The 26,465-nt window shown below is 39.5% G+C and overlaps 2 protein-coding genes across 2 annotated transcripts in view; both read right to left on the reverse strand.

Moving 5' to 3' along the window:
• LOC308282505 (calpain-1 catalytic subunit-like) overlaps positions 1 to 446 on the reverse strand; it is a gene marked incomplete at both ends in the record, with an annotated part of 29,972 nt that extends 29,526 nt beyond the window's left edge. Inside the window, one exon of the mRNA XM_080722870.1 lies at positions 204 to 446. Coding sequence (XP_080578996.1) covers positions 204 to 446 — 243 coding nt within the window. The remainder of the gene's footprint in view (positions 1 to 203) is intronic.
• A 7,778-nt stretch (positions 447 to 8,224) lies between these two features.
• The window catches only part of LOC308282509 (calpain-2 catalytic subunit-like), a 66,230-nt gene continuing 47,989 nt past the window's right edge, over positions 8,225 to 26,465 (reverse strand). Inside the window, exons 11-23 of the mRNA XM_080722874.1 lie at positions 26,243 to 26,254; positions 25,377 to 25,469; positions 25,141 to 25,259; positions 24,200 to 24,236; positions 17,600 to 17,665; positions 17,079 to 17,136; positions 16,112 to 16,176; positions 15,065 to 15,133; positions 14,346 to 14,424; positions 14,014 to 14,056; positions 13,631 to 13,704; positions 11,685 to 11,743; positions 8,225 to 10,280 (exon numbers count right to left, since the gene is read on the reverse strand). Of these exons, the coding sequence (XP_080579000.1) occupies positions 10,257 to 10,280; positions 11,685 to 11,743; positions 13,631 to 13,704; positions 14,014 to 14,056; positions 14,346 to 14,424; positions 15,065 to 15,133; positions 16,112 to 16,176; positions 17,079 to 17,136; positions 17,600 to 17,665; positions 24,200 to 24,236; positions 25,141 to 25,259; positions 25,377 to 25,469; positions 26,243 to 26,254 (798 nt within the window). The 3' untranslated portion in view covers positions 8,225 to 10,256. The remainder of the gene's footprint in view (positions 10,281 to 11,684; positions 11,744 to 13,630; positions 13,705 to 14,013; positions 14,057 to 14,345; positions 14,425 to 15,064; positions 15,134 to 16,111; positions 16,177 to 17,078; positions 17,137 to 17,599; positions 17,666 to 24,199; positions 24,237 to 25,140; positions 25,260 to 25,376; positions 25,470 to 26,242; positions 26,255 to 26,465) is intronic.

Below are 26,465 nucleotides of genomic sequence, written 5' to 3' on the forward strand. Positions count from 1 at the left end.
GGACGCTTCCATTCCACTATAGTATATATACAGTATATTAGTGTTTTCTTACAGTAGGTTGTTTCCATTCCACTATAGTATATGTACAGTATATTAGTGTATTCTTACAGTAGGATGTTTCCATTCCACTATAGTATATATACAGTATATTAGTGTATATATATATATATATATATATATACAGTATATTAGTGTTTTCTTACGGTAGGCCGCTTCCATTCCACTCCGCTGGTCTTGGCAGTGTGGGGGCCGAGCTCCTTGTAGCCCAGGGAGGGGGGCTCGGCGGGGAAGGCGGGGTCTTCGAACAGAAGCCCCTCCTCCAGACACGCCTCCCTGAGCCTCTGGAAGTCCTGATTGGACAGGAAGGGAACCGCCCGCTCCTGCGAGCCAATCCCCTCCGCCCGCTCCCTGTCTCTATGGATACGCGCTGACACGCCCCCAAACATCCTGACTGGACCAATCAGAGAGAGAGAGAGAGAAAAGTAATCAATTACAATAAATAATCGATGATTGATAATTTAATAAAATAATCAATAGAATAGAATAGAATAGAATAGAATAGAATAGAATAGAATGGGGCTGTTAAGTATGACATCATTTTGTAGGCAGAGGAGAATTTCTGCCCCCAGTTTCCGTGAATCTTTTTACTATTTACATATTTTTCTTCTCTTTGTTGTTGAAAGGAAAGTGTTAGAATTATACTTTAGTCGTTATGTTTGTCTCTGTTGAAACAGCGAGGGACAGAAAATGCTCTGGGGGCAGAGTTCTCCTCTGCCTACAAAATGATGTCACGGCTTAAAAGCCCCATAGAATAGAAGTGTATTGTCATTGTACAGTAACAATACAGTACAGGCACAGGCACAGCTCCATTGTCAACGATCAACTCATTTCCAAAGCACAGCACACGTACAAGCACATTCACAGTACAACACAATTAGGGGTGTGCATTTAAGGGTGCATTTAAGGGTGCATTTAAGGGTGCATTTAAGGGTGCATTTAAGGGTGCATTTAAGGGTGCACGGCTGCTGCCATATTTACGGCACTGCCACTGTATTCACAACAGTGAATCAATTGGTCATCTCATAATTGCCATGGTTTCCCCCACCAAAAAAATGCAAATAGCAAATCTATAAATTGTGATTAATTGATAAAATCATAATTATTTTGCATAATAATCGTCATAATCGTTTTCATGTTGAAGATTTTTCAAAGATTTTTCTTTTTTTTTTATTATAGCAGAAATAGCAGATCTACAAGCTCACAACACATCAATATGGGACTGTCAGCTACTTCCACAAATCAATCATTGTTTACGTTATGAATGTATTAAATGATCCAACATGGCCTATTCTGACTCCCTTACATTATATATGATATAATAATTAATACCAAGGAAGACATCATTACATTACCTGGTGTTGCTACAGTGAGCTGCTAGGAACCTTTAAAACAGAGAACATATTAGTTTACATATTATTTTAAAGGTAGGTTTATTTTATTTTATTGCATTTATAAGTCACCACATCATAACAAGTGACGTCAACAGATATTAACGTGTAGTGTCTCTGGAACAGACATGTTTAAAGTTCCAAACTTAAAGGTATATTCAGTGATTGTATTTCATTCAAATAAAAATATAATTGGTACATTTTCCATCCATTCATTCTCCTCACTAGAATGTGAGCTGACCATATAAGGACTTCCACCATGGCCTGTGTTACGAGCATAGCTAGATTTGGTTTTCAGAGGTGGCCAGCCAGTCCTCAACCAATCAGGGTGGAGTATAGCCGTAGTTATGTTATGATGTTTAGTTATGATGGTCAAAAAAAAAGTTTTGAGAACCACAGTCGCTCTGAATTAAGTCTGCTAAATGCCTAGATTGTCAACTACTGAACTCATAAAATACATATCCCTGAAGCTGGAGACGTAGGCCTACCGATATTCAGTGATTGGGTCTAATGATCAAAACGAGAACATTATAATGGTGTAAAGAAATCTATACAAAACTAAACATTTCCACGCTGTAAGGCCAGTAAGGGACAAGATGACCCCCGGCCACTTTCATTATCACTTAATACACCTTTAAATATAAATGTTTGATCAATAATTACATATTATTACAATTATTAAGTCCTGAAGTCACTGGTCAAACTCTGCGTCACAGAAATCATTTCTCTACAGAGAATAACATCTTAGATCATCTTAGAATCGTCTCATATAAAAGTCATGGTGCAAAAATAAACAAACTGTGATATTGTCAGGGAGGCTCTGTATCGTTTATGATCGTCAGTCACTCATATTTGATAGAGAAAACGTAACTAATTGGGTGACAGTAACATTAGCGTTTTAACACCATCAGTTGATTCTTCATATCCATATGAGTCAAACCGCTGAAATCATTTTATTTGTTTATGTTTGGAACACAGTTCTTATTTGACGCAATATGAAGAAAAAAAATCATTACCACTTCTATTAATTATGCCACAGAAACAACCCCTCGTTAATAATATGCTAATTTGCGGCGGTCCCTGGCTGTCTCTAAATGGTTCCAGACGAGGGTGCGCTGGCTGCCAGATGCATCATGATCTGACAGGAGAATGTTTCAGAACCAAAATACATTTCCATTTGACTGAAATCAATGAGTGTTTGTTGTTCACACAAACCCACACAGATATGCAGCTGTTACATGCTCAGCCCACTGTACACACACACACACACACGCACACACACACACACACACACACACACACACACACACACACACACACACACAATGAAGAAAGCAGCATTAATTTAAAGAAGAAAACATAAATATAAACACAATGGGTTTGTTCCCGTCAGCGTCCATATATGGTCTCTAAGCTCTGATCATGTAACTCAGCTTCCTGGGCGGCATAGCTCAGGGGTAGAGAAACTGGTATTAGAGCACGAAGGGTATACATCCCGAAGTGTTCCCAGTTCGAATCCGGGCTCCCCCTGAGTTAATGTCGAAGGGTCCTTGGGCAAGACTCTGAACCCCTAATTGCCTCCGGTGAGTAGGTTGGTGCCTTGCATGCAGTGGCGTAGCTAGGGGTAGGAAAGTTAGACTGAGGTAAGGGGGCCCAAGGTGCCAGAGGCCCTCGAAAAGTCTGGATTAAAACTCTTTTTCCCCCAATAATAATAATTATTATTATGATGTTTATCATTTGTGTCTAAAAACTTAAAATTACTGCTGGAATAAAACCAATGAGCGATACAATTTAAATAATTGAGGGTCCCTATATTATATACTCACCCCTTACAAAGCTAAAATGGTTTCTCCTGCTTTCACGTTGTTTTGAGACCTATAGTAGCTTTGCGGTTTGTGCGTCCGCTTGCATCATGTTATGGTTGTGAAACTTAGGTGTGCTCTACAGGATAATTATGATCATCTGAAGTAAATGGAAAAGTCTTTTCATTGGCCCTGCAAACATAAGATCAACTCTCACGTTCTGTTCGCCCCACCCTCCCCCGGTCCTGACTGTAAAGCAGCTTCTTCAGCACACAACAGCATGCATTGAACAGAGACAGGGAGAGGGGAAAAAAAAAAAAAAGACTGCAAACATAAGATCAACTTTCAGGTTCTGTTCGCTCCACCCTCCCCCGGCTTCTTCCACACACAACACGCATTGAACAGAGACAGGGAGAGAGAGAAAAAAAGACGTAATGTGACATAGAGCAGCATGTTTCATTACTGTAAACTGAGCGGAGAGCTTGACTGTTTACACTCAAGGAAGCAGCTGATGTCTGTGGGTAAGCATGCAACAGAACATCTTCTCCCCTCTTCCTTCTTCCTTCTTTATCCAACACCATTAAGCAATAAGCATGGATAACGTTTTAAGCACAAACGCAAGTGTTTCGAACGAAACACCTGTTTGCTAAGTTCTGGAAGGAAGCACTCCCAAACTAGTGACATGATCAGTTGATCACAATCGCATCATGTTATGAATGTATGTAGGTTCCCAAATCAAAGTGAAAAATGGTTTGGTTTGTTGCAACAATGACTAGTTATCTAAAGTATGGTAATAGTGTCAAGTAGTGTGAGGATTAATGTCAGAGTGTTTGTGTTTGAGCGCCTCAGTGCGGCCGCTGCAGAGTTCATGTGCAACCTCTTCCAGAGAGATAGATGGAGACACTAGAAACTCTGCTGGAGAAACAAGACAAACTGCTGGATGTCCCTAGTAATAACAATAATTGTATAATATCCCATCATCTATCTAGTAGTCATATGATTATGTCATACAAAAATAACAATCTAGGCATCACAATATTTTTGTTTCAGTCAGTCACAGTAGGCTATTATTGTTTTGTGAACTCCCAAAATGTTCACAGGATCTTGCTGTAGATTAAACACATTGACTGACTTTGCTGTTAAAACAATGTATGTGCATACACACAGACACAGTACACACAAGAATGTCCTGTTATGCCATTCTCATATAGCCTTATATGATCTAGCCTGTTATACAGTAGATGTATTCTCAGATCATTATATCCAACCCTTGTTTTCCATAGTTTAGCCAACTAGCCAAAGTTCTGATTGCATGCAGACTCATTTTTGCATGTAGGCTAATCATGTTCATACTTCACCCAATCTGAATAGTCCTATACTGCTTATTTTTTCTCCTATTCTACTTCCTATGTATAGCCTATATGCTTCACTCCTCATGTGCATTTGCTTGAGCACTGCTGCTATTGATTAGTGATTGTATTTCTGCACAACACCTGCACATATTTAAGCTGCTACTAAAAATACAATGTAGTGTTTTATTGTTATACTGTTTTATATTGGCTTGCATGGGAGGCTGGGCTCAAGTCAGAGTTCTGGTGTCTCATTCACTTGCTGGTGATGATGGTGGGCTGCACTTTTTATTTCATGGGACTGTTGTGGATTATACTGTATTAATAATACAGTAGCTGTATCTGAGTGTGCATGTAATGGATGATTATGTGTAGTGATCATGGTTAGATCAAGTTAAAATTCCTGGACTTTGTTTCAAGAGCTAGCATTGTCAAATTGTTACACCAGACACTACATGTTTGTTTATATCCTGCTTAGGCTACAAGAGTAAAACTAAAAGTAGACAAAAATGGTAAATGGTGTTACAATTTGACAAATAAGGTGAACATGATTGCTGAGGCGATCACGGCTACCGTATCATTGTGTCAAACAGTAACAAAGTGTTCCCGGTTGGCCGGTTCACCGCTTGCATGGGGGGGCCCATACAGATTTCTGGCCTAGGGGCCCAGAATTGCTAGTGACGCCCCTGCTTGCATGGCTTCCTCCGCCACCGGTGTATGAATGTGTGTGTGAATGGGTGAATGTAATGCACAATCTATGTAAAGCGCTTTGGATTAAAAGCGCTATATAAATGCACCATTTACCATTTCCTGTCATTGATGTGCTGACATGATGAGATCCATCAACCAATCAATGATCAGCGTTTACATGAGTCAGCACTAATGAGTTCTGAGTGCTTCCTGTTCTGTTCTGAAAGCTTTACATTAACAGCCTAATAGCCATACCTCTGATGAGTGTGTGTGTGTGTGTTTGTGTGTGTGTGTGTGTGTGTGTGTGTGTGTGTGTGTGTGTGTGTGTGTGTGTGTGTGTGTGTGTGTGTGTGTGTGTGTGTGTGTGTGTGTGTAAACAAACAAACATACACACACACACACACACACACACACACAGAGCTGCTACCTTTAAATGCATCTTAAATGTGAGGCTCTTTTGTATACTATATTGAGAAAAAAACTCTGCTATTTGTGTGACTGCAAAACATTGCTGCTATTTGATCCAAAAAGCTTTATACTGTATAACATGTACAGTGGATAAGCACACAATGTGGCATATAGCTCTGTTTACACAATGCTGTGCCTCCAACCGTAAACATGTTCCCCTTTTTTCTATTATATTTTGACAGTTTCTTTGGCAATGTAAACGTATGTCTCCCAATGCCAATAAAGCTAATTTGAATTGTGTATGTGTTTGTGTGTCCAAAATGCATTTCAAAAATATGTATCTATACACTATTATAGCATGATTATTATCACAATACAAAGCTTTAACTTTTCTAAACTAAAATATTAACAACTTAAACAGAGGAAATATGGTGGTCAAACATGTAGCCAAGATATTTAGGCCTATTAAAAATGAATTTCTAGATTCCAGAATAGGCTACATTCAATGTTGGAAATAGTTTTCTATATTTCAACACAAAAGTGAAATAGGCCATTTATCATGGACATAGATCTACAAGCTAACAAGGTGTCTATTTTCACAATTTCTGCCTCTAATATTTGACAAATTGACCAATGTTTAATTCGTCATTTTAGAGGTAGCCTACATTTAGAGGCTACATTCTATGTTTGAAATAGTTTTCTATATTTCAACATAAAAGTGAAATAGGCCATTTATCATGGACATAATTTCATATCCAGAATCCAGAACCAGAACTGGCTGAGTCACAGCCAGCTCATTAAATTTGTGCATTGTTCCTTTAATCATCTTTAATTATTAATACAATCAGGCAGATGTTATTCATATCAACATGCATGTTGTTCCTGCTGTAATATTTACACCTGTCAACAATATGACGGTTTAAATGGTTTTAACAGTGATTTTATAATATTATTTATTACTCCTATAATATTCCAGCCAGTCACGTGGTTCTGCAGCATCATTCTAAAGCGACAGTGAGATGTAAAAACCGCAGCTCAAATAAACATCATAAAACACAATGCGTGCGCGTGTGTAGACTTAACAGACTGTCCTTTAAATCTGTGCACGCGTGTCGTACATGCATGTGTGTGCGCCGTGCGTGTGGACGTAAATTATTGTGAGTTATTATAGTAAATAAACACTCAACTGTCAACTCACCTCGAGAGACGGAGGAGACGCAACAACGATCTGCTGAATGAGAGAGACTGTGTGTGTGTGTGTGTGTGTGTGTGTGTGTGTGTGTGTGTGTGTGTGTGTGTGTGCGTGTGCGTGCGTGCGTGTGTCTCACTGCGGCGGGGGGGGGGGGGGTCGTGGGGGCGGGGCTTACAATGGCAGCCTTGTTAAAGAGACAACGCCCCTAAGGGGATTAAAGCATTACATCATGACGTCACGTCACCCCCACCCCCCCCCCCCCCCCCTCTCTCTCACACACACACACACACACTCACACTCGATCTCCATCCATTGAAAATATCAGATCTAAAAGCTCAGCAATGAGTTTGTTTTTGAAACAAATCATTAGTTTTAAATAAATTAGATAAAGTCTTTATTTCATTGGTATAGCTTCTGCTTCATCTGTCTCTCAGCTAAGGCAGTGGTTCTGCCTAACCCTGACGAGCACTAAGAGTTGAGGAGGCATTACATTTTGTATGACACGGTTCTATTGTGAAAATAGCAGATCTACATGCAGAATTTCTGCCTCTAATATTTGACAAATTGACCAATAATGTTTAATTTGTCATTCATAGGTATTTAAAAAAAAGTCCTTAAATTGTCTCTTTAGAAACGTGAAGATACCCTCTATACACTTAAACTTTATGCTGGTTTGTTGAGAAAACAATGTTGCACATTAAATTAATAATCTGGGGACCCCCTCCCGGCCCACAGGTTGAGAACCACTGAGCTATAAGGGGTCCCTGCTTCATGTCTCTCTCAGCTAAGGGGTCCTTGGCCTGGAAAAAAAGACCCCATATCTAGACATTAAAGATGATTCAAATATATAGCCTGCATTGATTTTCAAACATTTTCATTTAAAGGAATGATTATCTGCCGAATACATGAACATACATTGCATATTGACAAACCTGCACCTTGACATGAACCCAGAGATTACACACATTTATCAATAGACCAGTGTAGCTATGTATATCGAAAGGAAAAGTAATTAAACCCCTCCTTTTATTTGTTCTTCTTAAAAATGCTAAATACAATGCACAAGTAGGTAGTATCGATACAATCGATTCTTTGCCCTGCTGATTCGATACGATACAAAATCAAAAAATACGATTCGATTTTAGCTGTTTTCATTTCGATATACTTAGATTTTTTAAGTTAAAAAAGATATTTCGATGCAGTTACTATATTGTTACACCCCTACTTCACATACATCTGAACGCACCTTTAGCATCACTTATGACAGACAGACAGAGGCAGACAGACAGACAAAACAGAAAACAGTTTGATGGTTTGTGTTTATTTTATTGAATGTTGTTTACAAAACTTTACATGATGATAATACCGGGTTTATGCTATAGGATAAATCCATGTCCACATTGCTGTCATAATGGTCCATAACCCATATTTACTGATGTTGAACATAATGGTCCATAACGTCTATAAAAAAATACCTTTCTGAAAAAGGCATATCATTGCTATCAGGCAGAAACCAGTGATCTCCATTTTTTTAGTTTTAGTTTCAATAAATCAGTGCTATTGATTTGTTGTATGTTTCATACATTGCCTAATAAACATCTTATCTCATGTACAGATAACTATTTTTTTGTTTGTTGATATTCTAGTGATTGATGATAGGTTCATGGTTTATCTATGATCCTATCGATTAATATTTCTATCCATCTGAATCTGATCAATTACCTTGTTGTCCTTGATTACTGTAAATCACTGTGGATAAAAGGACAACTTAGTTTTTTCTTTACAACAAGGGTTCATATTTTAGATTGTAATCAGAGAAAAGAAAAGATGAGTGTTAAAATGTTTTCATTTACTGCTTTCTATGGTTTTAGTGTTTTGATTTCAGTGGGTGGGGGCATGCGTACAAGTGGCTAAATATGTAATTTTAGACACAATAAGCCGTTAATGTCTTTGTTACTATTTACACCAGCCCCCATAAGTCACATCTGCCCATAAAAGATTGCGGTGCATCTTGGGAATGAGCTTATTGTGTCTAAAAAGACATATTTAGCCACGTGCATGCATGCCCCCACTCATCTTTTCTTTTCTCTAAAGACTATCTAAAATATGGACCCTTGTTGTAAAAACAAAAACAAGCTTGAGCTGTTTGTGGGTAAAGTGATGATGACATAAGGACACATTCACTATGTGACAATGTATAAAGTCACCATAACAAAGTCGTGTTGTTCTAGTGTTGTGTTGTTTGTTTTTCATTATCTAAAAATGTTTTAGACATAGCTGGTTTCTGCTCGACAACTGATAGACATAAACACTGAAAATAAAAAAATATATAAACGGAATGCCTCTTTATTCCAAAACTGACATATTGGCTTCATATCCACAACATAATCATCTTCGATGTAGTATTTATCATTTCAAAATGCTCCAACTTGTCCACTCTTTTGAAATATCGGCTAAAACCCAATATATTGTTTTGATATCGGTTTGAATCTGATATTCCATTTTAAGGCTTAAGATGACAGATGAACGGTTGCACCCCTAGTTTATGATATGATGACAGGAGGCAAAAGGCTTATTGTGACAATTTTGGGACAATCGTGACCAAAGGTCAATGTGAGACTGTGACTCGAAGGCAACAAAAGGTCACACTATGACTTTTGGAGAATGAAATACTGTAAGATGTACCATTCTGTCCCTGTCAGAACACCGCTGGTTCGGATAAATCGGACTTGGCAAACGCTCCGCGAGGCGACCCGCTCACCTACAGGCTCGCTCTGTGCTGCCTCTAGTGGCTCAAGTGTGCTGGAGACGGCGCGACTCCGTCGTTTTATTTTGTATATATTTGTTTTATTTTGTTGGACCGTCAGAAACTGTCAGGTAAAAACCTTGTTCGTCCCCAGAAACAAATGACACTTTTCACAATTCAAATGTAGCAAAAAAGAAAGAAAGAAAGAAAGAAAGAAAGAAAGAAAGAAAGAAAGAAAGAAAGAAAGAAAGAAAGAAAGTAGATCTACAAGCACGAAACGTTTCACGGAAGCGACACGTTTTGAGCTTGTAGATCTGCTTTTTTTGTCGTTGCTACTTTGGTAAGATAAACTGTAGGATGTCAAAGTAGAAGGTTCATTTACGGAAAGAAAAAGAAAAACACACTTAAAAAGTTGAAAAAAGGAGATATGAATTTTCAGCCTGCCAAAGATTATGAACTCAGTCAGGATATTAATCTGCAAAATGTCTAATAAAACCCTATGAAAAATATATATCAGCTCATATAAATCTTCAATCTTTGGCTTTTTATTTTATTTATTTTAATACTTGATGTTTTTCTTTTCTTTTTCTGCAGGCATCTGGATGGACACCACCTGGACCTTTAGATCATGGCAAAGTTCAGCCACTAGAGGGGGGTAAAAACACACACATATTAACATGTTAAAGAGTTGCTTCCCCCACAAAATGACCTATGGATAACTCACCCCATGGAGAGTTGAATTCATGGATATGTTCTAGTTTTTGTCGCATTCATAAGCCAATAATTTGAGAAGACTTTGTGTCTCCATAGGGAACAAAGCAGGCTCTTTGTGTCTCCATAGGGAACAAAGCAGGCTCTTTGTGTCTCCATAGGGAACAAAGCAGGCTCTTTGTGTCTCCATAGGGAACAAAGCAGGCTCTTTGTGTCTCCATAGGGAACAAAGCAGGCTCTTTGTGTCTCCATAGAGCAGGGGTTCCCAAACCTTTTTGTCTCAGGGCACCCCATAAATATTCTTTTTAATTCGAGGCACCCCTACATTATAATTTTCACTCCCAGCACCTTATATTTATAGCATATCGTCGTTGTCGGGTGGAAACCTTGTATGACCAAAACCGTTCATTTTGTATTTATCATCTATAAAATGTACTAAACTAGTGAAAACAGCAGATCTACAAGCACACAACGTCTCGCATCGCGAGGCGTTGTGTGCTTGTAGATCTGCTGTTTTCACTAGTTTTGTGTAACAGTCTTTACCATGGCACCCCAGGGTGCCCTGTCACCCTGGGGTGACAGGGCACCCACAAAACCCCTGCCATAGAGAACTACTGCTGGTCATCAAATTAATGGCTTAAGAATGTGAAAAAAACAAACAAATATCCATTAATTCAAGTCTCCATAGCATGAGAAATAGACAGAAAATAAGTTATTTATCCCTTTAATGTACAACATTGTTTAACCAACATACAGCAGCCTGTCAGTCTAAACAAGGAATCTGCACATTTATAAAGTGATACTTTAAGGACTTTTAAAGGTGATACACCATGCATTTAAAAAGTATTTATGTCATATTGTTGTCCCAAAAACGTTTTTCAAAAGGTTTGAGGCTAAATTACCACTCCTGAATAGAGAGCCTCTCATTTTTGAATGGCTCTCAGAGCATTTTCAGCTGCAGTACCCCCCCCCCCTTTTTTTTTTGAAAGGAATAATAATAATAATAATAATCTTCAATAACGGCCGTTTATGACGTCACAAATGTCAGCAAATCTGGACAGCCTGTTTTGAGAACCTGTGGGATGCTTTTAACCTCCACCTTCCCAAAACCAGAGAAAGACACAACGGTCAGAAATGGGACTTTGTGAGGATAGAAGGTGCTAGTGGGACCCCAAAAAAAGGTTTTAAAATAGGAAAAGTGAATTTTCACGGTGTATCACCTTTAAGACCTTTTTTTTTTTTGCCAAATGGTCAAATAAGACGTAAAACAGAGGCAGACGTTGTGAATATAGAAAATAGCCGATCTACAAGCTCACAGCTTGGCAGACAGACAGTTACCTGGAAGAAGTCCAGTTCTATGGATCCGGTCTCCTCAGAGTCGATGCTTTTAAACACCTCTGTAGAGAGAAAAATATGATCATATAATTAGTGTGGTCGTTGCCTGAAGGGCCGCGGCCCCGTTATCACGTCCAAAGTAAACCAATACAAACCCCCAAAATCAATCCTCCAGTTCTAGGCAACACAGAAGGGGGGGGGGGGGGGGACCTTTTTTTTTTAAATGTCCACACCAAACTCCTCAAAGGTATAATAATGACATACTGTAGTTCAATATTGAAAATGGGTGGTCTTCCCCTTTAACTGGTTACCATGGTAACCAATAACCCCCGTGGCGGCCGCTAATGAGAAAAAATAATAATCTCATGATGATTCGTGAAAGCTGCTTCTGACTAATTATGTTTTCCTCATTACATTTTATACAAACTCTCTTCAATAAATATGGATTTATCTCGGCTTCTTTTCCCATATGGCTTGTTTGGTCAAAACGTCCGGTTTGTTTTCTATGGACCATAACTTGTTTTTCTCCTCCGAAAATTAGGTAAAAGAAAACACTATGAAAGATCCATGGCAGTTAATCTATATTACGCGGGCTTGGAGCAAAAAGGGCGTAAGTGACATTCTCAAATATCTTACAGGACAGCTGTCCATTGATTGTAATTATTTAATTGAAAGCTATATGTTTAAGCAATCTATACTTTAATACAGATTAGGCTTCAATGAATATATTTTGAAATACTTTTTTAATGTTTTTAATTACCGTAAAGTATTACAATCAATGGAATGCTGTCCTGTAAAATATTTGAGAATGTCACTTACGCCCTTTTTGCTCCAAGCCCTTAGTTATGGCAAGACTATGGCAGTGTGAGTGTTAACAATAATCATGTTTAATGTTATGCATGCATTCATAGAGAACAGGAGTCCTGCACACTGTCTTCACTTGGTAACTGAACTATGGCAGTGTGAGTGTTAACAATAATCATATTTAATGTTATGCATGCATTCATGGAGAACAGGAGTCCTGCACACTGTCTTCACTTGGTAACTGAACTATGGCAGTGTGAGTGTTAACAATAATCATGTTTAATGTTATGCATGCATTCATGGAGAACAGGAGTCCTGCACACTGTCTTCACTCGGTCGGCACTGAGCCAAGCTATTAGGGGTGTAATGATACATTTTAATAGCGATCACGATACATGGTTGACGATATTGGTTCATTCATGGCGATACAATACGATTCGATTCGATTCGATTCAATGATTTAAAATCGATATAGTAACTATTTAGCAAAGAAATTAAATCTGTGTGAAAGGTGTGGATAGTGCAGGTTTTTAAGGGAAACATGTATTATTATGGATATAAATAAGTAAACACAGTGATTATCTGCCAAATACATGGACGTTGTATATTGACAAACCTGCACCTTGACATGAACCCAGAGATTACACACATTTATCCATAGACCAGAGTAGCTATATGTGGAAAGGACAAGTATTTAAACCCCTCCTTTAAAAATGTTCTTCTTAAAAATGCTAAATAAAATTTACAAGTAGGTAGTATCGATACAATCGATTCTTTGCACTGCCGATTCGATACGACACACAATAAAACGATATGATTACATTTTAGCTGTTTTCATTTCGATATACTTAGATTTTTTTAGTTAAAAACGATATTTCGATACAGTTACTATATCGTTACACCCCTACAAGCTAGATGGTACAACTCAGGATGGTGGGGGCCAATCAGAGCCCCACGCCACTCTGTTACCAGGCTGAGGGGCGGCCCTTACAGGTGGGGGCACAAGGTATTTATGACCACAGTAAAAAGTACTATTCTAAGAGAACAAATATCATAATAATAGCCACAAAAATATAACCAATTAAAAAATATTGATGTGTTTATTAATAATCATATTTATGCATGTTTATGTATTCATAACTCACTGAACATGGTCTCCAGTCTCATCAAACAGGCCACAAAGTTGTCAAAGTCGATGGTCATGTCTGGGTCTGAGTACCTGGAAATAATATTAATAATATTATCATCAGCATCATCATCATAATTTGTCACTGTCTGGCCAAAACCTCTTAACTTAACTAAGGTTTTAGATTTTTTGGCATAAATCAGAGCTATTGAACACCCTTTACATCTGAGTGTTGGTTAAAATAATATTGAACCAATGAAAAGTAGTAAAAAGCCCTTTGGTCAAAACCTCCTAACTCCACTTGAACTCATTTTCCCAAAAATGAAAATTTTGGAGTTAGGAGGTTTCGGCCTGACAGCAGAGATATATAATATCATATTAATATTTATAAGTATATAGTACCTGGCCACCAACATCTGGTAGATGTCATTGTTCAGACTGAACCCTGTAGAAATAAACACATTAATTAATATATCAATCCCCAACAGATCTCCAAACCTGTTGTTTTGGGGAGAGCTGCTTTCAGTTCATTCAACCTGTTGGCTGGTGAGACTCTCCTATAGCTAAACATATACTTCACCCCGCAACGGTCTTGCGCACCAAGAACAGCTGAAATACAAGCACACATCGTGTCAGGAGTGCGACACGATGTGAGCTTGTATGTCAGCTGTTCTTGGCCTGAACATTTCATGTTTATGCTTTATTTTTAATATATAACTTTTTTAAACCCTCACCTGCGTCCTTTAGGGCCATGCGCATCTCTGGGGTGCTCATGGAGCCAGAGTTATCAGAGTCACTCTTCTTGTAGATGGACTGTAAACACAACAGAGCTGCAGTCATCAACACGGCCACCAGGGGTCATGTTAGATTTCTTTTTTACACACCACTATAAAGTTCTTGTTTTGATCACAAGAGGTTCCAGGTGGTCTCCGGCTAAATGATGTACCCTTACGGGTCCATTTGGCTTCAGTTTATGCTCTCAAGAGTTAAATTATTGTTAAATTGTGTAATCTGATTTACTTAACTCTTTTACTGCTAAACAAGCGCTCGTTCTTTGTTTCACGTGTCCGTCTCGCCATAACGAGCGTTGGTTCTTTTCCCTGTCTGAGCACTGTGAGCAGATGAGGGTGTGTACAGTAGCAGCAGCTCCCGTAACGTTAGTCTCAAATCTGGAGCGCCTGGATTTACTTTCTCTATTTCTATGTCTGAAAACTGATGCAAACAGAGGGGGGAGGAGGAGCCTCTCGCTCCGTAATGGCGGCCTCCATACCGTGGTGTTTTTTTTTTCATGTGAGCGATGCAGCTTTATTTTACACAAGACCGCGATAGGAAATAATAATTATATATTATAATTATGAATTCGCAAAGTAAGCTACTTTGATGGCCGTGAGCAGACTATAAACAACCTAAGTGGCAGCAAAAGAGTTCACTTGGAAGAATAATTATTATTTACCAGGTACTTCTGAACTTTCTTCCACAGCGTAGCGAACTCCCCCAGACCCAGCTTTCCATTCCCACTGCCCTGCTGGGGGGTTAAGGATCCTTATGCATCTCACACTATCATTACAATAAGGATCCTTATGCAACTCACACTATCATTACAATAAGGATCCTTATGCAACTCTCACTATCATTACAATAAGGATCCTTATGCAACTCACACTATCATTACAATAAGGATCCTTATGAAACACACAATATCATTACAATAAGGATCCTTATGAAACTCATAGTATCATTACAATAAGGATCCTTATGCAACTCACTATCATTACAATAAGGATCCTTATGCAACTCACACTATCATTACAATAAGGATCCTTATGCAACTCACACTATCATTACAATACGGATCCTTATGAAACTCACACTATCATTACAATAAGGATCCTTATGATCACACTATCATTACAATAAGGATCCTTATGAAACTCACACTATCATTACAATAAGGATCCTTATGAAACTCACACTATCATTACAATAAGGATCCTTATGAAACACTATCATTACAATAAGGATCCTTATGAAACTCACACTATCATTACAATAAGGATCCTTATGAAACTCACACTATCATTACAACACATTATAATCACTGTTATCACACAATGGTAGCCAATAAGGAGGGAATATGGGAAATGGGACAGATCCATGTTGATGACATGACTTTAGAGATACTGTGTAGCGCTTTGCGTGATTTGGGGGCAAAATCTGTAGGAGCAGTGTCCAAAAATGTGTTTTGCAAGAATCTACCAATCATGTTAGTTGTGGTTTGGCAGCCAAGGAGTGTGTGTGCAAAGTTTGGCATGGATCGGGGCAACGGTGGCGGAGATATGACTAGGGGAAAAGTGTGACGTGACGTGACGGACAGACAGACAGACTGACTGACAGACAGCCAGCCGGTGGATAGTAATCAGAGTAATTAGGATACAACCATGAGGTTGACCATAATGTAATAGAAGTAATAAGTAATCAGTAATCAGAGTAAAAAGGATACATCCATGAGGTTGACCATGATACGACTGGTCTCCATGCTGAAGCCGTCCGTCTTGATGTCAGTTCCTACAGGAAACACAAGTAATCACATTACTTTTACTTTATCAAAACCATAACATAGTCTAAAAGTAAAATTTCTCTATTATAAGTGTTACTTGGGTAAAAGTGGAAATGGTGCCATGATAAGACATACAGTAGTGATATATTAACAGTTCTACTGCCAGATTTATTATGTATTTATTGGGGCTGGTGCCAGCAAAAAGCAGCTTACCTTTGCAATGTTATAGAAAAAGATATATTCATTATTTATTTTTTTCATTTTTTATTTATCATCTCCATATTCTAACTTTTAGTGTCTTTTTTCCATCTCATAAATTAAGGTCCTACTTGATCAATACAGTGTCACACAAAAGCATCAAAAGTAGCAGATCTACAAGCTCAAACCGTGGTGCAAAGCAGCACATTTTGATCTTGTAGATCTGCTGCTTTTGAATTTGAATCCTGAAAAGCATCAGTTTTGGACATACGGTATGAGGTTTGAGGGGGAGAACTATAGTCTTAGGGTGAACAAGACTTAAGGCTTTATCATAGTCCGAGGTGAAGGGTGATCACCTCAACTTTCAGGTGATAATTTATCACCTAAAAATGAGATAACAAGTGGAGGCCATCATAGTCACGGTGAAGTCCTATCACCGTGACTATGATGCCTCTGAAACCAGGGGGCTCACTGATTGGTCTATCAGTGAACGGGGTGATGGGGAAATGTCCTAAGGTAAAAACAGAGGAGAGATGTCAGGGTTCGCGGTGATGGCCCTTCACCGCGGCTAATGACGTAATGTTGTAGTTTTCTGACTTTAAACCCTACACCGCGGTGATAGCTTATCACCGCAGACTGTACTACGATAGGGCCTTTATTGGTGTGAGGTTGAGAACTAGTCTTATTGGTGCGAGGGAGAACTAGAACTTACGTTTGCAGACGATTTTGTTGAGAATGGTTCTGAGCTCCACGGCAGAGATCTCCATGTCCTGAGAATAAATACAAACATCTGCATGTTAACCCATTTAGGCCTAAAATTATTCAATGCTTTGACTATTGAAAAATAACAGATCTACAAGCTCACAGTGCGGCACCGATCGTGATTTTGAATATATCTTTTTAAAAGCAAACATTTTGTAACTCAAATATTTGCTTCTGGGGTGGCCCCGGATCAAAATATTTCGAGATAGGGTGTCACGTAATGTACACGTAATTCTGGGGGTCCTTGACATGAAAAAGTTTGAGAACCACTGATTTTAGAAGAAGCATTTAGAAGACATTTATAGAATCACGTCCAAAATATTAAAAGAAAATATTCATGAGTTTTCAAAAAATAGCAGACATACAAGCTCACAGCGCGGCACTCGGTGCCGCGCTGTGAGCTTGTATATCTGCTATTTTTTTATTATATTTAAAGCATAAAACAATGGTTAAAGTGATGTTTGTTCTTACGTCTCCGGCCAGTTTGCTGAACAGCCCACGGAACCCTGCGTCCACATCCTCCTCTGATACCGTATCCTAGCAACACAACACACACATCATCCTCCTCTGATACCGTATCCTAGCAACACAACACACACATCATCCTCCTCTGATACCGTATCCTAGCAACACAACACACACATCATCATCCTCCTCTGATACCGTATCCTAGCAACACAACACACACATCATCCTCCTCTGATACCGTATCCTAGCAACACAACACACACATCATCATCCTCTGATACCGTATCCTAGCAACACAACATACACATCATCCTCCTCTGATACCGTATCCTAGCAACACAACACACACATCATCCTCCTCTGATACCGTATCCTAGCAACACAACACACACATCATCCTCCTCTGATACCGTATCCTAGCAACACAACACACACATCATCCTCTGATACCGTATCCTAGCAACACAACACACACATCATCCTCTGATACCGTATCCTAGCAACACAACACACACATCATCATCCTCTGATACCATATCCTAGCAACACAACATACACATCATCCTCCTCTGATACCGTATCCTAGCAACACAACACAACACACACATCATCATCCTCTGATACCGTATCCTAGCAACACAACATACACATCATCATCCTCTGATACCGTATCCTAGCAACACAACACACACATCATCCTCCTCTGATACCGTATCCTAGCAACACAACACACACATCATCCTCCTCTGATACCGTATCCTAGCAACACAACACACACATCATCCTCCTCTGATACCGTATCCTAGCAACACAACACACACATCATCATCCTCTGATACCGTATCCTAGCAACACAACATACACATCATCATCCTCTGATACCGTATCCTAGCAACACAACACACACATCATCATCCTCTGATACCGTATCCTAGCAACACAACATACACATCATCCTCCTCTGATACCGTATCCTAGCAACACAACACACACATCATCATCCTCTGATACCGTATCCTAGCAACACAACACACACATCATCATCCTCTGATACCGTATCCTAGCAACACAACATACACATCATCCTCCTCTGATACCGTATCCTAGCAACACAACACACACATCATCATCCTCCTCTGATACCGTATCCTAGCAACACAACACACACATCATCCTCTGATACCGTATCCTAGCAACACAACACACACATCATCCTCTGATACCGTATCCTAGCAACACAACACACACATCATCATCCTCTGATACCGTATCCTAGCAACACAACATACACATCATCCTCCTCTGATACCGTATCCTAGCAACACAACACAACACACACATCATCATCCTCTGATACCGTATCCTAGCAACACAACATACACATCATCATCCTCTGATACCGTATCCTAGCAACACAACACACACATCATCCTCCTCTGATACCGTATCCTAGCAACACAACATACACATCATCCTCCTCTGATACCGTATCCTAGCAACACAACATACACATCATCATCCTCTGATACCGTATCCTAGCAACACAACATACACATCATCATCCTCTGATACCGTATCCTAGCAACACAACACACACATCATCATCCTCTGATACCGTATCCTAGCAACACAACATACACATCATCATCCTCTGATACCGTATCCTAGCAACACAACACACACATCATCCTCCTCTGATACCGTATCCTAGCAACACAACACACACATCATCATCCTCCTCTGATACCGTATCCTAGCAACACAACACACACATCATCCTCCTCTGATACCGTATCCTAGCAACACAACACACACATCATCCTCCTCTGATACCGTATCCTAGCAACACAACACACACATCATCCTCCTCTGATACCGTATCCTAGCAACACAACACACACATCATCATCCTCTGATACCGTATCCTAGCAACACAACACACACATCATCATCCTCTGATACCGTATCCTAGCAACACAACACACACATCATCATCCTCTGATACCGTATCCTAGCAACACAACACACACATCATCCTCCTCTGATACCGTATCCTAGCAACACAACACACACATCCTCCTCTGATACCGTATCCTAGCAACACAACATACACATCATCATCCTCTGATACCGTATCCTAGCAACACAACATACACATCATCCTCTGATACCGTATCCTAGCAACACAACACACACATCATCCTCTGATACCGTATCCTAGCAACACAACATACACATCATCATCCTCTGATACCGTATCCTAGCAACACAACACACACATCATCCTCTGATACCGTATCCTAGCAACACAACATACACATCATCATCCTCTGATACCGTATCCTAGCAACACAACACACACATCATCCTCTGATACCGTATCCTAGCAACAACACACAACTATAAGTACACACTCCATCCCATAAGAACAGTTAAACAGGAATGAATTCAACCCTTTATGCTAGAGCTTAGATCGGGCCTAAAAAAAGTGAGCCCGGCCCAACCCAGCCCACAGAACGGCAGCCCGAGCTCGGCCCGAAGCCCGATACATAATTGACAATTGGAGACCGACACGCCTGTTTCAACGATGTCCTCCACTCTGCTCTGCTTGACCAGCGCTGGCAGCGCATGCATGCACACACCACAGCAGCCAGCCACACAGCACAGTCACACACTCACGCACGCTCAACTGTCAAGTTGCGCAACAGCGCAGCGGTGCAGCCATAGAGTTATGAGCGCGCAGTTTACACAGTCACAGAGACATCATAATACTGCGCTACGCTTGCCTACCGGATTATAAAAGCCCGACCCGACAAATAGCCCATCATATATGTTGAAATTTGAGCCCGGCCCAGCCCGCGCCTCTCCGACCCGTCGGGCTCGGGCTGAATTCACCCTTTGTCAAGTCCCACCCATTGTCCTGCCCCTCTCCACACCCATTGGTTGCTGTGTCTTGGTGGGACATTCAGTGGGACATTCCATCCACTGCCATGTTAATTCAGTTGCTTCATATTGTTATTCTGTGTGCTCAATTATAATGTCAAACTTTGTTTCAGTCAATTGGAGCTGCTCAGTGGCAGCATAGTGAATCAGCATGTTTTTAAATGTTTTTATTTCTCCAAAAATTATGTTTTAGTTAATTCAACATAAAAAAGGCGGAACCAGGGCGGGACAAGGCAGATAGAGCCTGCTGGTTGGTCAGTCAGGGGCCAACCTGGAGGCTAACAAAGGGTGAATTTCTAAGCTCTACTTCATGCATCAATGCATCAGTTGTGTAGTAATTGTGTAGTCTATAGTGAGTAAAGTTGTTTCTGAGAAGAATATGTTTTTAGTCAGTATGTTTTTATTAGTGAAGTGTTTTGCTTACAAATGGTGTATTTGTAAAGTGCCTTTATCCAAGGCACTTTACAAAGATTGTGCATTACATTCAACCAATGCACATTCTCACACACACATTCATATAACCATTTACACACACATTCATATAACCATTTACACACACATTCATATAACCATTTACACACACATTCATATAACCATTCACACACACATTCATATAACCATTTACACACACATTCATATAACCATTTACACACACATTCATATAACCATTTACACACACACATTCATATAACCATTTACACACACATTCATATAACCATTTACACACACATTCATATAACCATTCACACACACATTCATATAACCATTTACACACACATTCATATAACCATTTACACACACATTCATATAACCATTTACACACACATTCATATAACCATTTACACACACACATTCATATAACCATTTACACACACATTCATATAACCATTTACACACACATTCATATAACCATTCACACACACATTCATATAACCATTTACACACACATTCATATAACCATTTACACACACATTCATATAACCATTTACACACACATTCATATAACCATTTACACACACATTCATATAACCATTTACACACACATTCATATAACCATTTACACACACATTCATATAACCATTTACACACACATTCATATAACCATTTACACACACACATTCATATAACCATTTACACACACATTCATATAACCATTTACACACACATTCATATAACCATTCACACACACATTCATATAACCATTTACACACACATTCATATAACCATTTACACACACATTCATATAACCATTTACACACACACATTCATATAACCATTTACACACACATTCATATAACCATTTACACACACATTCATATAACCATTTACACACACATTCATATAACCATTTACACACACATTCATATAACCATTTACACACACATTCATATAACCATTTACACACACATTCATATAACCATTTACACACACATTCATATAACCATTTACACACACATTCATATAACCATTTACACACACACATTCATATAACCATTTACACACACATTCATATAACCATTTACACACACATTCATATAACCATTCACACACACATTCATATAACCATTTACACACACATTCATATAACCATTTACACACACATTCATATAACCATTTACACACACACATTCATATAACCATTTACACACATTCATATAACCATTTACACACACATTCATATAACCATTTACACACACATTCATATAACCATTTACACACACATTCATATAACCATTTACACACACATTCATATAACCATTTACACACACATTCATATAACCATTTACACACACATTCATATAACCATTTACACACACATTCATATAACCATTTACACACACATTCATATAACCATTCACACACACATTCATATAACCATTCACACACACATTCATATAACCATTTACACACACATTCATATAACCATTTACACACACATTCATATAACCATTTACACACACATTCATATAACCATTTACACACACATTCATATAACCATTTACACACACATTCATATAACCATTTACACACACATTCATATAACCATTTACACACACATTCATATAACCATTTACACACACATTCATATAACCATTTACACACACATTCATATAACCATTTACACACACATTCATATAACCATTTACACACACATTCATATAACCATTTACACACACATTCATATAACCATTTACACACACATTCATATAACCATTCACACACACATTCATATAACCATTTACACACACATTCATATAACCATTCACACACACATTCATATAACCATTCACACACACATTCATATAACCATTTACACACACATTCATATAACCATTTACACACACATTCATATAACCATTTACACACACATTCATATAACCATTCACACACACATTCATATAACCATTTACACACACATTCATATAACCATTTACACACACATTCATATAACCATTTACACACACATTCATATAACCATTTACACACACATTCATATAACCATTTACACACACATTCATATAACCATTTACACACACATTCATATAACCATTTACACACACATTCATATAACCATTTACACACACATTCATATAACCATTTACACACACATTCATATAACCATTTACACACACATTCATATAACCATTTACACACACATTCATATAACCATTTACACACACATTCATATAACCATTTACACACACATTCATATAACCATTTACACACACATTCATATAACCATTTACACACACATTCATATAACCATTCACACACACATTCATATAACCATTTACACACACATTCATATAACCATTTACACACACATTCATATAACCATTTACACACACATTCATATAACCATTTACACACACATTCATATAACCATTCACACACACATTCATATAACCATTTACACACACATTCATATAACCATTTACACACACATTCACACACCGATGTCAGAGGAAACCATGCGCAGCACCAACCTGCTCATCAGGTACACTTAGGGGTTCAGAGTAGAGTTCTCAACGGACCTGAAAATTAAGGCCCGGCCATAACTGGGCCCTAACTGGGCCGGCCCGAGGCCCTACCCGGCCCTACTAATTAGCATACATTTTAGGCCCTACCCTACCCTAAATGTCGGTCGGGTTCGGGCAGAATTTGAGAACTCTAGTTCAGAGTCTTGCTCAAGGACTCTTCCTCACTAACTCTGGGGGAGCCCAGGATCGAACCGGGAACCCTACGTGTTCTAAGTTTGTATAGATCTTTGAGCGGTGGCAGTGCTCCTGGAAGGAGCTAAGCTACATCTGGCTTTGTAAAACTGGCCTAAGCCTGGCCTACATCTGGCCTACATCCTTTTCTCTCCAATTCAGTCGTTATCCCAATTAACTCACTGACATGTCAGGATTCACAGCGTCTTTTACAACCTTTGAAAAATCTCTGAATATTCTGCGTCGCTCGGAGCATTCAGAAGACACCATGAATGGGAAAATAATCCCTGTCCACACGCGACCATCCTCTCCAAAGACAGAGGCTTCTGCCTCAACCTTGGTGGCCAGGGGCTTTACCACTGCACCACCACTAGATGGCAGCGTGTGTGTCTACCAGTGACATCACCAGTGGGGTTAGCATTATTATAATTATTATAACAATACTTACATCGTCCAGTTCACAGGTCACGGGGTCGTCACAGGGTCTGAACAAAACATGAGAGGAGTTGGTTTATTAATATTATTATTACATTAATGTTTAATATCTTACATTGTAACGACATTAATGAGTTTACACACCGACACACACACCGACACCGACACACACACACACACACACACACACACACACACACACACACAGGGCCGCTGATATGGGGGGGGGGCAAAGGTTACTGTTGTCCCCCCTCCCAGAAAGGGGGGCCTTTGGTGGGGGGCCCCCGTTGAACGGGACTCGGGAGCAGTCTAGTTTGTGTAGCAAAGATTTGAGTGACTGAGAAAGAACTTTCTCCCAAGGTAAGATTAAGACATCATACTTTATATAAACCCTATTATATTAAGCCTAAATGGTTCTGCCGCCGTGTAGAACTGTTTTTTACAGTTTTCTTTACTTTAAAAATGAATAACACGTATTTTTTGGCCCGCGCTGTGTGCCTGCGAAAACCGAAGGGGGCCCGCGTGGAGGGGGGGCCCAGGTCTTTGATCCCCCTCCCAAAAATCTGTACGACGGGCCTGCACAAACACACACACACATTCATTGGCTTCATAAGCTCACTCACAGACAAGATTTGAATAAAGTCGGTTGAGATGACTTTATTCAAATCAGATCTGTCCTTGTCAGTCCGTCTGATGTGAGACATCAGCGTGAAATCTGCCGTATCGCACTAGACGGACTGTCACTCAATCCTCCACTGGAAATGTGTGCGCTCACAAGTGCATCACAGACTTAGTCTTAATAGCCCTTTACTGTGCCTCTGTCTGTGTGACTGTGTGCACGCGCGCGTGTGTGTGTGTGTGTGTGCGTGCGTGCGTGCGTGCGTGCGTGCGTGCGTGCGTGCGTGCGTGCGTGCGTGCGTGCGTGCGTGCGTGTGCGTGCGTGCGCGTACTTACAGCGTCTCGGTCTGTTTCTCAGAGAATACTCGGATACAGAAGTCTCCGTTCAGATGAGGCTCAAAGGTGGAGGGAACGATGAGGTATTCTCCTGGAGGCAGCTTGAACCTGGAGCTCACCTACAACATAGATTTACATAATTCATTCATTCATATTAATTAATGAACATTGAACAATGAGGTATAGGGTTATGTCTATGGACAGACACACTCCCAGCCACCAGGGGGCAGTAGTACCTCTCTCAGATTGATGAAGGTCTCGGACCGGGCCGTCTGGGCGTGGCTCAGGAAGAAGTTCTTGTCTAGATGGACCTCCCTCTGACCGTGGAACTGACACCGCAAACAGCCAATCACAGCACAGGACGAACAGCCAATCACAGCACAGGACGAACAGCCAATCACAGTGCAGCAGGGAATAATCATTAGCATAATCATTCCAGATATAGAACATCAGTCAAAGTGCTGTCACCACAATAAAGTATAGCCACAGTTTAGTAATAATAATATCATTATAACTAGAAAGATGCAATTCCGGGAAATTGCAAGTGTGGTTGCAGTGATGTCAAGTGAAGCAGGACCAATCCTGTCTGATTGGACCATTTGAATGGTCCAAAAAAAGAACGGCCTTACAACATGGATAACTTCAGTCAAAAAAGTTCACAAAGAAAGTTAACAAACTACTTTGCGAGTGCCACGCTGCAAGCTTGTAGATCTGCTATTTTTTTCATTTTTTTTTATCGTGAAAATTTGTGCAAGTCTTTGAATATTTCAAATCCTATGTTTCTATGTCAGTGGTGCTCAAACCTTTTCATGTGAAGGACCCCTAAAATGATATGTATATTTGGCCCATCTCAAAATATCTAGTTCCAGGGACCCCCCCAGAAGCAAAATTTGAGTTTCAAATGTTCGCTTAAAAAATACATATATTCAAAGATTTGCACACATTTTCACAACTTTTCAAAAATAGCAGATCTACAAGCACCGAGTGCGTGTGTGTGTGTGTGTGTGTGTGTGTGTGTGTGTGTGTGTGTGTGTGTGTGTGTGCGTGCGTGCGTGCGTGCGTGCGTGCGTGCGTGCGTGTGTGTGCGTGCGTGTTCACGTACCTGTGGTGGAACCTAGAACAGCAACCAGAAGGAAAAACAAAAACAAACATCAGTTTAATGTTACTGTTGCATTGTGGGAACAGAGACAACCAATCAGAAACAGAATATACTGTATATTTATGAGAAGACATTTACAACCAAAAGATCCACTAATTATTAGAACTACTGGATGGACGGACAGCTGGGTGGGTGTGTGGATAGGAAGGTAGTTTAATCATATAGA

The sequence above is a fragment of the Nannobrachium achirus genome (genome assembly GCF_963921795.1).
Source record: "Nannobrachium achirus genome assembly, chromosome: 3".
In the NCBI taxonomy this organism is placed as follows: domain Eukaryota; kingdom Metazoa; phylum Chordata; class Actinopteri; order Myctophiformes; family Myctophidae; genus Nannobrachium; species Nannobrachium achirus.